Source organism: Pangasianodon hypophthalmus, chromosome 9 (genome assembly GCF_027358585.1).
Source record: "Pangasianodon hypophthalmus isolate fPanHyp1 chromosome 9, fPanHyp1.pri, whole genome shotgun sequence".
NCBI lineage: Eukaryota > Metazoa > Chordata > Actinopteri > Siluriformes > Pangasiidae > Pangasianodon > Pangasianodon hypophthalmus.
Window position 1 is genome coordinate 12,837,182 of NC_069718.1, and position 14,581 is coordinate 12,851,762.

The 14,581-nt window shown below is 39.8% G+C and overlaps 1 protein-coding gene across 2 annotated transcripts in view; it reads left to right on the forward strand.

Moving 5' to 3' along the window:
- Positions 1 to 14,581, forward strand: part of abca1b (ATP-binding cassette, sub-family A (ABC1), member 1B) — a 33,369-nt gene that overhangs the window by 16,842 nt on the left and 1,946 nt on the right. The window contains exons 13-46 of one of the 2 annotated variants that reach the window (XM_053236764.1): positions 521 to 726; positions 836 to 1,012; positions 1,105 to 1,327; positions 1,734 to 1,955; positions 2,485 to 2,803; positions 2,913 to 3,087; positions 3,210 to 3,341; positions 3,560 to 3,699; positions 3,782 to 3,919; positions 4,018 to 4,238; positions 5,050 to 5,125; positions 5,255 to 5,493; positions 5,596 to 5,647; positions 5,751 to 5,870; positions 5,973 to 6,121; positions 6,231 to 6,355; positions 6,827 to 6,925; positions 7,030 to 7,314; positions 7,418 to 7,556; positions 7,646 to 7,726; positions 7,819 to 7,988; positions 8,097 to 8,274; positions 8,371 to 8,486; positions 8,580 to 8,724; positions 8,943 to 9,066; positions 10,009 to 10,138; positions 10,245 to 10,365; positions 10,470 to 10,532; positions 10,624 to 10,730; positions 10,828 to 10,969; positions 11,749 to 11,883; positions 12,260 to 12,363; positions 13,859 to 13,951; positions 14,181 to 14,424. In XM_053236764.1, the coding sequence (XP_053092739.1) occupies positions 521 to 726; positions 836 to 1,012; positions 1,105 to 1,327; positions 1,734 to 1,955; positions 2,485 to 2,803; positions 2,913 to 3,087; positions 3,210 to 3,341; positions 3,560 to 3,699; positions 3,782 to 3,919; positions 4,018 to 4,238; positions 5,050 to 5,125; positions 5,255 to 5,493; positions 5,596 to 5,647; positions 5,751 to 5,870; positions 5,973 to 6,121; positions 6,231 to 6,355; positions 6,827 to 6,925; positions 7,030 to 7,314; positions 7,418 to 7,556; positions 7,646 to 7,726; positions 7,819 to 7,988; positions 8,097 to 8,274; positions 8,371 to 8,486; positions 8,580 to 8,724; positions 8,943 to 9,066; positions 10,009 to 10,138; positions 10,245 to 10,365; positions 10,470 to 10,532; positions 10,624 to 10,730; positions 10,828 to 10,969; positions 11,749 to 11,883; positions 12,260 to 12,363; positions 13,859 to 13,951; positions 14,181 to 14,424 (5,190 nt within the window). The remainder of the gene's footprint in view (positions 1 to 520; positions 727 to 835; positions 1,013 to 1,104; positions 1,328 to 1,733; positions 1,956 to 2,484; positions 2,804 to 2,912; positions 3,088 to 3,209; positions 3,342 to 3,559; positions 3,700 to 3,781; positions 3,920 to 4,017; positions 4,239 to 5,049; positions 5,126 to 5,254; positions 5,494 to 5,595; positions 5,648 to 5,750; positions 5,871 to 5,972; positions 6,122 to 6,230; positions 6,356 to 6,826; positions 6,926 to 7,029; positions 7,315 to 7,417; positions 7,557 to 7,645; positions 7,727 to 7,818; positions 7,989 to 8,096; positions 8,275 to 8,370; positions 8,487 to 8,579; positions 8,725 to 8,942; positions 9,067 to 10,008; positions 10,139 to 10,244; positions 10,366 to 10,469; positions 10,533 to 10,623; positions 10,731 to 10,827; positions 10,970 to 11,748; positions 11,884 to 12,259; positions 12,364 to 13,858; positions 13,952 to 14,180; positions 14,425 to 14,581) is intronic. The other variant, XM_026919978.3, reaches the window with a different exon arrangement.

Sequence of the window (14,581 nt, forward strand, 5' to 3'; positions counted from 1 at the left end):
AGTTTTATTTTATGTACATATGTACATCCTTCAACCACCCCCTCTCCCATCTCTTTTGTTTTCCAGACATTTACAAGCATATTACAAGAAATCTTCCTCTTTCACAAACATATTCATACGTCTATGTTGTTGGCTAATGTGCAGACCACATGAACTTATGATACAGATAAAATGAAGAAGTGAAAGTAAAGGAGCAAGTGGAAATCTTTTGTCTAGACCAATACAAGAAGATTACCCACCTTTTATTTATTATATGACCATTCATCTGTCTTTTATTATAAAGAAATGACTCCAATTAGTAAGCACCATTCTGCCTTAAATGAATATTTTAATGAATAGTCTGGTACTCTTTATCACTAAATTATAACCAAGAGCCATCTTCTTTTAGAGGAAGAGGTCATTTCACTGACACTGCAACCAACCAACCACATATATATGCCAGTAAAAACCCAAATATAAGCAGTACAGCTAGTTTAAAAGAATCTGTCGATGTATCTCTGAATCATTTCTGTCTTTACAGTGTGTGAATCTGGATAAATTAGAGCCTGTGAGCACTGAAGAGAAGTTAGTGAATGAGTCTCTCGGTCTGCTGGACAACAGGAAGTTCTGGGCTGGAATTGTGTTCCCCGATATTGACCTAAACAGCTCTGAGCTTCCTCCCCATGTCAACTACAAAATCCGCATGGACATTGACAACGTGGAGCGCACCAACAAGATCAAGGATGCGTATGTCAATATTTGGCCATTTTACATTCAACCATTAAATACGCACCACATTTTGGTGGTAGATAATTGGTCTTATATTCTGCCAAACTATTTTTTTTTATTGGTTTAGGTACTGGGACCCTGGCCCCAGAGCTGACCCATTTGAGGACTTGCGGTACGTTTGGGGCGGTTTCTCTTACCTCCAGGATGTTATAGAGCAGAGCATCATCAGAGTAGTAACAGGAACCAAAGAGAAGACTGGAGTCTACATCCAGCAGATGCCTTACCCATGCTATGTCGACGACATGTATGTTTCTCTTCAAGTCATTTCTGCTATTCTCATTTTGTAGTCCAGATCCTAATGGTATCGTTTTTTTTTCCTCTCCTAAATCTCTGTAGTTTCTTGCGTGTGATGAGTCGTTCCATGCCCCTCTTCATGACCCTAGCCTGGATGTACTCTGTGGCTATTATAATAAAGAGTGTTGTCTACGAGAAGGAGGCCCGCCTCAAGGAGACGATGAGGATTATGGGTTTGGACAACGGTATCTTGTGGTTCAGCTGGTTCATCAGCAGTCTTATCCCACTTCTCATGAGTGCTGGACTCCTAGTATTTGCACTCAAGGTATTGCCAATATGTGCATTTAGCCTCTTTCATGACTAATTTAATAAGATTAGATCACATATTGTCTCCATAAGAAACACAAAGAACAAAATATTATCATTTTGTCTTGAAGAGATTTTGTGAATTTGAGTGTAGAAATATAAATCAAATGAAAAGTTTTATGTATTACTTATTTCTCTATAATCTTTATAATTGTTTACTGAGGGCTAATCACCTTTCTGGATTATTACTATATTTCTAATTACAATACTACTAAAAACTCTTATTTATACTGACAAATAGATACTTATCCCAGTATAATTTCCTTTATTTTTACTTATAGATCTTGTGCAGTAATCAGTAAATCAACATCATAAATGATCAATAAACAAATGTATCATTGTTTTTTTTTATCTCTTATCTCCAGATGGGGAACCTGCTTCCTTACAGTGACCCTGGTGTGGTCTTCCTCTTTTTGGGCTCCTTCGCTGTGGTCACCATCATGCAGTGTTTCCTCATCAGCACAGCATTTGCTAGGGCAAACCTGGCTGCAGCATGCGGAGGAATCATCTACTTCACACTCTATCTGCCCTATGTGCTGTGTGTGGCCTGGGAGGATTACGTGGGTCTTCCTGCGAAAGTTATCGCTGTGAGTTTACAACCACCAGCGCACGTTCCAGCAGTAACCATGTGGCAAAGTGCAGCCTGCATACGACCTTTATCTTTTCCAGGAGCGACCTTGCTGGTTTATCTTATCTTGCTCAAACCAACTGCTTCGAATTGCTTTGTTTATGTGCAGATGAGGTCACTGCTGCTATGCCATGTTTCACGTGACGGAGGCCGTCCACTGCAATTCTAGATTAAATATACTTTTGTCTGACCCTAAGCATTTCCCTTAAAGCTGCACTTATTTATTTAGCATGGCATTTGATTGACAAAAATGCCTTGCTAGTTTCCAGATCTGGATCCGGAAAAAATTTGGCATCTGTTTAAAAAATTTCCATCCCAGAAATTAGCCACACCCCAGCTCATCCCTGTTTATCTAGTTTCAACAGGGGGGGTGAGGTTGGTCACCAGCAGAATGAAGGCTTGCAAAGGGCTCTAAAATATAATAATTGCTCATTTAAAACAACTGTGATACCTTGAGCTAAATCAGCTAAATCTGTTTTTATCTGCAGAGTATACTCTCTCCAGTGGCCTTTGGGTATGGCTGTGAGTACTTTGCCCTGTTTGAAGAGCAGGGAGTGGGGATCCAGTGGAGCAACCTCATCTCTAGCCCAATGGAAGGGGATGACTACAGTCTCACTACTGCCATTATCCTGATGTACTTTGACGCCTTCCTCTATGGTGTCATGACCTGGTACATTGAGGCTGTGTTTCCTGGTCAGTATGGCATTCCCAGACCATGGTACTTCCCATTCACCAAGTCTTACTGGTTTGGAGAAGGAGAGCAAAATCAGGCACCCACAATACTGGGAAAGAAGGCAAATGCAGGAGGTAACAGCATTGTAAACATAATATTATTAACTATAAACAAACTAGGAAGGCTCTGAAACTTTTTTTGCTGTAAAATTAGCATTTCTCCTAACAGTACTTTTTTTTCAAGCTGTGTGCATTGAGGAAGAGCCCACTCATCTTGAACTGGGGGTGTATATTAAGAACTTGGTGAAGGTCTATAGGCATGGCAAAAAGCTTGCTGTAGACGGCCTGACACTGGGATTCTATGAGGGTCAGATTACATCCTTTCTGGGGCACAATGGAGCAGGAAAAACCACCACCATGTAAGAAGCTGACAGATGAATTTAAAACAACAGCAGTTTTTTTGCCTTTTAACACAAAGTGCAATATGACAGACTGACATTTCATAAACAGTGTGATAGATAGTACTTATTCGATGTTTCAGGTCCATCCTGACTGGTTTGTTTCCACCAACATCTGGCACAGCATACATCATGGGCAAAGATATCCGTTCAGAGCTCAGTGCTATCCGGCAGAGCCTTGGCGTTTGCCCTCAGCACAACGTCCTCTTCAGCATGTAAGTGCTCTTTATTCTTTACATAACAGACTTTGTTTTTTGATTTACATTTGATCATAATTTAATAGCTGCATTTTAAATTGTGACAGTTATTATTGTAATTGCTTATAAAATGATGTGCCTCCCCTGCTATCGAGCCAAATTTTAAGTTAATTTTCAGTTCAGAATTATGATGTGCATTCTCTGGGAGATCATATTCGGATATGTGGTGTATTTAGGCTGACAGTGGAGGAGCACATCTGGTTCTATGCACGACTCAAAGGCCTCTCTGAAAAGAAAGTGAAGGATGAGATGGATCAGATCTTGTATGACACAGGTCTGCCACACAAACGCAAGTCCAAGACCAGTGAGCTCTCTGGTAGGTGGAATGGACCTTACAATTGATAAAACTATCACAGACATGTTTGACTTGAGTGGTAATGATGTTTGCTTTCCCAAAGGTGGCATGCAGAGGAAGCTTTCAGTGGCCCTTGCATTTGTTGGAGGGTCAAAGGTGGTCATTCTGGATGAGCCAACTGCTGGGGTGGACCCTTACGCTCGCAGGGGCATCTGGGACCTCCTGCTGAAATATCGTGCAGGTTTGCCTCAGTCTCTAATAGTATTATAGGAATACTCCATTTCAGTCAGTAATACTGACATAGTTAAGCTCAGTAGTAAGAAGTCATTTGTCCCACAGGCCGAACCATCATCCTTTCCACTCATCACATGGACGAAGCAGACATCTTGGGTGATCGTATTGCCATCATCTCTCATGGGAAGCTATGCTGCGTAGGCTCTTCTCTCTTCCTGAAAACTCATCTGGGAACTGGATACTACTTGACACTGGTTAAGAAGGAACCAGAAGCTTCTCTGAGCTCCAGCAGAAACTCCACCACTACTGTGTCTTATATCAAGAAGGTAAGAAGTTTTCTTCTGATGTTCTTCTGTTAATATTTATAGGACAAATATTTCAAATGGAGTTTTTGCTTTTTTCTTGCTGAATAGATAAGGCATTTATTTTATGTATTCCTTAATTGATTGGATTCTAGTGAATGATAGCCACCCATTTGCTACAGAGATAACGATAGCCAGTGTTTTGACTAGTGTTTTAACATTTTTGGCTGTAGTAAAAATTACACAGATTTGGTAATAAAGTGCATGGAGAACACAGAGCAGGTAATAGCAATACACACATCAGAAGCAATCGGAGGTGATCGTTTTGTACTAGTTTCGTAGCTAGCTGTATTTTATATAGCTAGCTAGAGTTAGTGGGCTAGTTCGCATCTGTCAGCTTTGCAGACATGTGGACGCACCTCCTGTGCAGATAGACAGGAGCCTACACAGCAGTGTGGTGTGAAATTACAGAAGAGCTGTTGAAAGGTTTTGAACTTTCACCTGGTACTCAGTAAATGTGACAATTATATCGATGTTCACAATAAGGTTTTTATTATCATAATGCTTCTGTGGTAGCATTTAATTATATCCTCAGATATAATGAGCAAGGCCACATCCCAAAAGCATACTACCATGCTAAAAAGTTTGTCAGTATGCCCCTGTTGTCATTACTATTTAGGTACACTATTTAGGCATGAGATTAATCCACACAGCAAAACCCATGGTTTAAAACGTTTTTCCGCAAGTACCTTACAATAACATTTTCCTACCACAAAGGGCAATCCTACATCCAGCACCTTTAAAATTCTAAGCTTGAGTGAATTGCCTGTTTCAGGATGAAGAAGACTCAGAGAGCAGTTCAGATGCTGGTTTGGGCAGCGACCATGAAAGCGATGCTGCCACAGCTATTGGTAAGCTTTTAATCTCTGAGCAACCTGAGTCTGATAATTAAAAGACTAACATAAAACCTTAATCCTAAATTAAATCCTGGTATTAATCTAACTAACCAATTGTGTGTGTGATTGTGAATGTACACGCAGGCACCTCGTGGACTGATTCACCTGTTGTTCCTGCAGACATCTCTCTAATCTCAGGTCTGATCCTCAAGCATGTCCCTAACTCACGCATGGTGGAGGATCTGGGACATGAGATCACCTACATCCTGCCTTATGAATCGGCTAAAGATGGTGCCTTTGTTGATCTCTTCCATGATTTGGATGACCACCTTGCTGATTTGGGCATCTCAAGTTATGGTGTTTCAGACACCACACTTGAAGAGGTATGCTATACTTTCCAGTAAAAATATATTTAATACCTATTAGTTAAGCAGATATTATTATTATTAATATTAATATTATTATTATTACTGTTTTCTTTTTAGATTTTCCTGAAAGTGGCAGAGGACAGTGGAGTTGATACTGAAATGCTGTCAGGTAAGTTTTTCACTTGTAATTTTCACTGATAATTTAAAGCAGAGATAAAGACATGAAAAATGTGTGAATAGCTCTTCTTATGCTCCTGTTTGTGTTTGCGCAGACGGCACGCTGCCTATACGCAGACGTAGACGACATGCTTTTGGAGCCGATCACCAGAGCTGCCTTAAACCCTTGACTGAGGATGACAACTTTGACTGCAATGAGTCTGAAGTTGACCCAGGTACTTTTTATTACTCACAGTTAAACCAGAGCAAGGAATATTCTGTTATTTTTCAAGCCACTGTTACAACCAAAAACCATTTGTGCATTTTTTGCTCCTTAGATTCCAGAGAGACTGATCACTTAAGTAGCACTGATGGTAAAGGTTCATACCAAGTCCAGGGCTGGAGCCTGAAGAGACAGCAGTTTGTTGCCTTGCTGTGGAAAAGGTTCCTGTACGCTCGGCGTTCCAGGAAAGGATTCTTTGCCCAGGTATGAAGTGAATAGCTCTGGAATCTCATGGTGAAATGGTGAAAAACATAATAAAGATTTAGAGGTGGTGTTGCTGTGTGACTTAATTCTGCTCTGTTCTGTTATGCAGATTGTTCTGCCTGCTGTATTTGTGTGCATCGCCCTGGTATTCAGTCTCATTGTCCCCCCCTTTGGAAAATACCCTAGTCTTGCCCTGCAGCCATGGATGTATGAGGATCAAGTTACCTTTATCAGGTACTTAACCCTGTTGTACACCTAATCTAGCATAATAACCTCCACTTTCAGCAAGGCACTTTTCATCAGCATGTACTTTGGACTCACTGCTACTTTCTGCCTATACATATATAATATATATTATATATTAAATAGGGCTGGTTTATATATATTTACAAGAAAAGTGGTTGACTGGAGGTTTTGATTGCAATACAAATTTCTAAATTGCCAAATAATTTTTAGTATGTAAGCTCTTTCTTGCTATGTTGATTATAAGTGATAGTGTGTTAACAGTAGATACTCCAAGTTATCATGATGTGCTTAATAAGCATATCTTTCACACAATTTCTAATATCTGATAAAGAGAAATGATTACATTAGCCAGGAACTTTACACTATATTTTAAGATAAAAAAAACAGAAACAAAAAAGATGCAAAGCTCTGTGTCATAACATGGAGACTGAGTACACTTTTGCTTACTTTTTCTAATAGCAACGATGCACCTGAAGATGCCAGCACTCAAAACTTACTCTCCGCACTAACGGAAGGCCCTGGCTTTGGAACACGCTGTATGGACGGAGAACCAATACCGTGAGTAAATCATTATATCAAGTAATAATACATTTAATGAAGACCATATTTAATCCATATTTATCCAGAATTACTAACTCTACCCTGTGCTACCATGCCTGCAGAGATGTTCCCTGTACTATGGGTGATGAGGATTGGTCCATACCAGAGATCACAGAAAATGTGTTGGAGGTGTTCAGGAGTGAAAACTGGACCATGGAAAACCCGTCACCAGATTGTGAGTGCAGCTGTGATGGCAACAAGAAGATGCTCCCAGAATGCCCTGCTGGTGCTGGAGGCCTTCCACCTCCGCAGATAAAGATCAGTGAGAGGGACACACTTCAAAACCTGACTGGAAGAAACATCTCAGACTACTTGGTGAAGACTTATGCGCAAATCATTGGCAAAAGGTAATTTGTCAGAACAGTTCAGACTTTCTGGAGAACTCAGTCATTCTCTTGGTCAATACTTTCTCTGCAAAATATTAATGTTGCTACATTTGCTTTATTCAAGTTTGAAGAACAAGGTCTGGGTGAATGAGTTCAGATATGGAGGTTTCTCACTGGGTGCCAGAAGCACTCAGGTTCTCCCACCTGCTCAGGAGATTGATGATGCCATTTCTCGAGTGAGGGAAATATTCCACCTACCGAAGGCAAGCTAATTATTTTTATCCCAAATCATATCACTCGTACTCAACAGTTAGCTCAATAAATAATAACGTGGGTTCTCTTTTTTATCTAGAACTCAGGGACAGCAGCTGATCGCTTTCTAAACAGTCTCTCTGCATTCATCAATGGCTTAGACACCAAAAATAATGTGAAGGTGGGTTATAATAGTCATCTAGGTGGGCTGTTTAATTTTCATTTCTTAGGCCCCTAGAATAGGAACTGATTCATGTTTAATTTCTTTCTCAGGTCTGGTTCAATAACAAGGGCTGGCACAGCATCGGATCCTTCCTCAGTGTGATGAACAATGGTATTCTGAGGGCCAATTTGCCTCCAGGGAAGGACCCAAGCAAATATGGAATTACAGCCTACAATCACCCTCTAAACCTTACCAAAGAGCAGATCTCACAGGTGGCACTGTGAGTGATGAACATTTTCTGTTTCCTTTAATAAATCATATCTTGTAGGTTTCTGTATAGATAAATGTAACTAGATTCCTTATATATTCCAAACCTGTTTTCCTTCAGGGTGACAACCTCAGTGGACGTCCTGGTGTCTATCTGCGTTATCTTTGCTATGTCATTCGTCCCTGCTAGCTTTGTTGTCTTTCTCATCCAAGAACGTGTGAGCAAGGCCAAGCATATGCAGTTCATCAGCGGAGTACAGCCGTACCTCTACTGGCTGGCCAATTTTATCTGGGATATGGTATGTTGGTTGTTTGTTTTTTTGCACTTTTTATGCTTTTAAAAATGTGTTGTTCTGAGTATCTGTTTTTTCTGAACACATTCTTCTGTGTTTCAGTGCAATTACATCGTCCCAGCAACCCTGGTCATAATCATCTTTGTGTGCTTCCAACAAAAAGCCTATGTGTCTTCCAACAATCTGCCAGTACTCGCCCTGTTGCTGCTTCTGTATGGGTGAGTGAGCCCTCAGTACAATCTACGATTTTGAAATGAATATACAAAATAAACAGGAATGTTATGATGATGAATGTTCTCTTCTCCTTTTAGATGGTCCATCACACCTCTGATGTACCCAGCTTCCTTCCTGTTCAAGATCCCCAGCACTGCATACGTTGTTCTGACCAGCGTCAACATACTGATTGGGATCAATGGCAGTGTGTCCACTTTTGTTCTGGAGTTGTTTGGTGGCGATGTAAGTGTTCTTTTCTTCAGCTTTTCAGCAACAATTCTGAAAGAAAGCCATTCCCCTCAGTTAAACTGGTGTGCAATATAAGTCAAATATTTATCTATGAACTTGAACACACATTTGCATGTTTATGCTTTTATTAAAATAGTAGCAATAAAAATATGCTTGGAAATCAAAAACCAATGAATGACTGACTGTCTAATCTTGTCTTGCCCTCTTTTTAGAAAATTGGTGGCATCAATGACATACTGAAGAACGTGCTCTTGATCTTCCCTCACTTCTGTCTGGGACGAGGCCTGATTGACATGGTGAAGAATCAGGCCATGGCTGATGCTCTGGAGAGATTTGGTATGAATAGCTTGTTTATTGCACATCTCTGAGGTAGGGTTGTAGTTGGCAGGAAAAAAAAGATGCCCCAAAAGTATTTACATAAGCTAAAATAAAATAATGCACTAATGTGAAATAAGGAATTACAGTTAAATTGAAACTAGAAATATTGCTACCAAAACTGAAATAAAAAGTAAACAAGTCATAGTCACATGACTGGAGATGTAATGTAGTGTGGAAGATTTCAGCTGGCAGGCCAGAGTGGGAGTTTAATTCTCTTAAATAGAAATATCCATTTCTGGTTTCTAGTAACAACATGCTATCAGATGTCAAAAGCAAGGAAAATCCCCAGCAGCCAGAATGTGCACATGCTTAGCAGTCATACAGCACTGGTCTGGTGTTTCCAGGGTGTATTCCAGCCTTGTGCCCAGAATTCTTGAGATGACTCTGTCCAGGATAAAGCGGCTAAAAAAGATAATGAGTAAATTAATTAAAAATGAAGCTGTAACATAAGTAAATTATCTCTACCAAAAATAAATCAATAAATAATAATTTTTAAAAACATGGATCTGAGGCTCCGTTTCCACTGTCATATTCCACAGCTTGTCCTCCAATAGGCTGTCTACACTTTTAAAATAAACAGGTTCCATCAGCTTGTCCCTTTGTAGAGTTCTGCAACAGTGCTTTCACAAAATATTTCAAATTGAACCATTAACAATCCAGTGTTCCTTGAGGAATTCTTTTTTTTTTTAAGAGTATACTATGTCCTATAGATTAATAAATGGTTGTTTGTGAGTTCAATTTGTGAGTGAAAAAGACACTAAATGCACACACACACATATACATATATATATATATATATATATATATATATATATATATATATATATATATATATATATATATATATATACATACACACACACACACAATTCTAACAGTTTGGTCCTTTTTTGGATACAGGAGAGAACCATTTCCGCTCCCCTTTGGAATGGGACATGGTGGGTAAGAACCTGTTTGCCATGGCAGTGGAAGGAGTGGTCTTCTTCATTATCACTGTTCTCATCCAGTACCGCTTCTTTATCAAACCCAGGTGAGCATCATTTTCATCCAAATTTCATTAAAATGTCGGCATTTTTGCGAGGAGGGGGTCATTGTTAAATAATTTGATTGACCATCTGATCCTGGTGGCTGTGCAGAGCTCTTCGCCCTAAGTTGAGTCCAATTGGAGAGGAAGATGAGGATGTGGCCAGGGAACGGCAGAGGATTATCAGTGGAGCAGGACAAGGAGACATCCTTGAGCTCCGAGAGCTCACAAAGGTCTGACAAAGATTTTTGTTTATTAAGACAAGTTCTATATAGTGTTGTAGGAAAATGTGAGTGATTAAATGGTGCCTTAATCACAATGTATTTTTGTATTACAGGTGTATGAGAGGAAAAAGAAGCCTGCTGTGGATAGGCTTTGTGTGGGAATTCCTCCAGGAGAGGTGAGACACAAGCAGCTACTTCCTGTTTGAAATTTCCAAACAAGCTATTGCATTTGCTGACTGTTTGAACTCTATCTTTTGTCTCCATAAGTGCTTTGGTCTGCTTGGAGTGAATGGAGCTGGGAAGACAAGTACCTTTAAAATGCTGACAGGAGATTCTGCAGTCACCAGCGGAGAGGCATTCCTAGCTAGGAAGAGGTAAGACATAAATACACTTATTTAACACTTTATATGCTTAATATAGAAATTATAATCAAAAAATATAAAATCTTCCCAATCTTTTTGTCATTCTCAGTATACTCAGGGAAATAGATGAGGTACATCAGAACATGGGCTATTGCCCTCAGTTTGATGCCATCAACGACCTGCTGACAGGCAGAGAGCACCTGGAGTTCTATGCCATCCTGCGTGGTGTTCCTGAAGGGGAAGTGTGTGAGGTGAGTGCATAATATGACTGCAAAATATGAAGAGCTGATCTATACTTGTGCAAAGCTCACAGAAGTGTCGATCTGCAGGGAAGTGTTTAGGGTAGAGGGTTAGTTGGCAGAAGAGATTTGAGGTTGTGCAAATTTATCATAGTTTTAAAAAATAACATTTGATTTGCTTCTGTATTAATACACCAGCTTGTCTGTCTGCACATGACAGCTGATGGAACATCATTACTATATTCTGTTAGCTAGCATGTTACAAGGTTTGAAGACTGCCCCTGTCAGTCCTAGTGAAGGAGGCATGACCTCTGTGCCTGAGAATATATTGTTGGAGGAAAGTAGGCCCAAGGTGGAAAAAAGTGAAAGCCAAATAAGAGAAATGGGTGAAATACTACCCTCAAGTACAGTGTAAAGAACAAATGTTTCTTTATCATTCAGTACTTTGCTTCTTTTAGCCATCATCTCTGCCACATGACTTTTTGCCCTTGTTGCAGAGTTCTGTACATGCTGCTTGTCTGGTAGATGCAACAGTGCCTTCTAGTGAAGGTGACTGTCAGTGGAAGAATTTTGACCCTCAAGTACAATGCAAATGACAAAATCTGTCTTTATCATTCAGTACTTTGCTTCTTTTATCTTTCTTCTCGTGAACCCTGAGACCTTTCGCCCTTTTGCTGGTTTTGGTAAATGCAAGACTGCCCCCTAGTGCTGGCAGCCACATAATAATAATAATAATAATAATAATAATAAACCCTTAACAAAGAGAAAAAAACATGCTGTGTTCCTGCTAGGTGGCTGAGTGGGGCATCCGCAAGCTGGGCCTCATAAAATATGGCGACAAAGCAGCTGGAAGCTACAGCGGGGGCAACATGCGCAAGCTCTCTACAGCCATGGCCCTCATCGGAGGCCCACCAGTGGTCTTTCTGGTATGTACACACTCCCCCATAGCTTGTACAATCAGCTCATACTGTTTTGTCACTCCGGGTGATCATGCGCTCAGTCTGTGAAGCTCTTGATAACAAAAACAACACAGGCCGGATTCCTGTGACGACTGTTTTGTTGTGCTCTCAACTGAGATTCTAGTGACCACTCATTAAGGGAAGAAGATTAGGATGAACAAATTGCTTTCTAATATTAGGCCTAGTCTGGTATTTCTAATATGTACATTTAATCTTTAAAGCAGAATCTCATTATTAAAGGCTTTGTTAGTGTGCTGGTCTTCAGTGCAACTTTATACAATACAATACAATCTTTTGTATTAAATCTGTGTGCTAACTTAAGTGCGTGTGCCATCTGTCCCAGGACGAACCCACCACTGGGATGGACCCCAAGGCCCGCAGAGCTCTGTGGAACTGCATCCACAGCATCATCAAGGCAGGGCGCTCCGTCGTGCTGACTTCACACAGGTACTGCATCTGTTCACTCTCAGGTTTTTAACTCTGAATGAGAAGTGATAAATTGTAGGACTACAAACAGGACTGTACAAACAGCTGATGTGTTTAAAGGAATACTCCAGCATTCTTTAATCTAGCCCCTATCCTCCACATCTACAGGATATGTGTGAAGTAGGATGTCGACGCTTGCCTGTACTGAAAAACTACAGAAAGACCTGCTTACTCAAAACTCTCTTATAATGGAAGTCTAAGGGCAATGGTTCATCAGTCAACATTTAAAATGTAATTCAAAACTGTATTTGTATTTTAACAATAAAGGTCTCGATAAGCAGATGAGAGAATGTCTTACCAAAGCTAAATTTATGCCAAAGTTTCAGCACTGGAACAAAGCAGAAAACAGACACTTCCCTTTTTTAGTGGTTTTTTTGGTTTCTATATGCCATCAGGCTAAAACTGAGAACAAATGTGAAAATATGAAAAAGTAGTCCCATTTCTGAAAGAGTGAATTATACAGATTTAGCTTAATGTACAGTAATGTGCGAAAGTCTTAGGCACATGCTGTAGTGCAAAGATGCTTTCTACATTTAAACAAAAATACTATAAAGAGCAGTAAACAGTAATCAATGATACAAAGTCAATTTTTGGTGTGACAACCCTTTGAATAAAAAAAAATAGTAGTCTCAGGTACAATGTGTGCAGTTTTATAGGGAAATTAGCTGTAAGTTTTACTGAGCATCTTGCAGAACCAGCCACGGGTCTTCTGGAGACGTTGACTGTCACACTTGCTTCTTATTTTTGCAGCAAAACCCAGCAGCCTTCATTATGTTTCTTGTCTGAAAAGTGTCTCTCATGTAATATGCTGTTTTCTTTACTGACATACAAGCATATTCTGTAATATTTAAATTTGTGCTGGAAAACTAATGTTTGGAAATCTAAAATGTTTTTGTACTGACTTGATAATGTAGAAGCCATAAAATAAAAATCTATAACAAAGTTTATTCTAAATAAAATAGGGTGCCTAAGACTTTTTTAATAATATGTGTATTAATGTATTAATAACTTTGACTGAAGATTTTATTGAAGTGTTCAACAAACTGTTCTGCATAGACTTTTACTGACTGCCCTTAGGCTTCCATTATAAGTGAGTTCAAATAAACTGTTTTTTATCCGTCCATTTCTCAGTACAGGGCAACGTGGAAATTCTTGTCTGTGCATGTGCACACACACACACTACAGGTAGAGCAGGTATAGATTAACACAGGAGTGTTTCTTTAAAAGCTGTCAGTAACTATGTTCTGATGTCTGATTAAAGCCTCTGTTTAGTAAGCAAAATCATGAATTTGGTTGGATGTGGGCTATATAGAGTTTATTTATGGTTCCTACTCAAGTGCATTCAGTTCATTTATTATTATCAAGCTGTTATCAAGACATAACAGCCCTAACTCGCCTAGCAGCAAGGGAGAGAATGTCGACATGACGTGCTAATCTTTGCTCCGTTTTTACACAGCATGGAAGAGTGTGAGGCCCTGTGCACCAGGATGGCCATCATGGTAAACGGCAGATTCCGATGTCTAGGAAGTGTCCAGCATCTGAAAAACAGGTGAGATCAATATCATGGAATTTACCTTATATACCTCATATCCAGCCTTTTGAGTTCTTGAATATTCTTAACATACAAATTTAGGACATGATATCCTTGTAGTACATGATTATAAACACTGGAGATCAGAGACGTGTATAATCTGATTTGGTTCTCCGGACTGCATTTATTCCATCTACAGTTCCTCTAACACAGATATGTGTGTGTGTGTTTGTCCCTCTTTGTATAGGTTTGGTGATGGATACACCATTATCCTGAGGGTGGCAGGACCCGAACCAGACCTGCAGCCCGTGATGAAGTTTATTGAGATCGAGCTGCCTGGCAGTATACTGAAGGAGAAACACAGAAACATGCTGCAGTACCAGCTGCCCTCATCCCTGTCCTCCCTCGCTCACATCTTCAGCATTCTTGCCAAACACAAAGATTTCCTCCAGATAGAGGATTACTCCGTTTCCCAGACCACACTGGACCAGGTGAGATTTAGCTTCTCAAAAAAGGATTTAAAACGAATGTATCAGAGGCTGCATACAGAAAGTTCTTTGCCTTACCTTGAATCATAAACATTAGCATTTAAAAACATCTTAAAGGAGCAGTCTGTAATCTTTGGAGTGCTCTGCTGCCTGCAGAGTA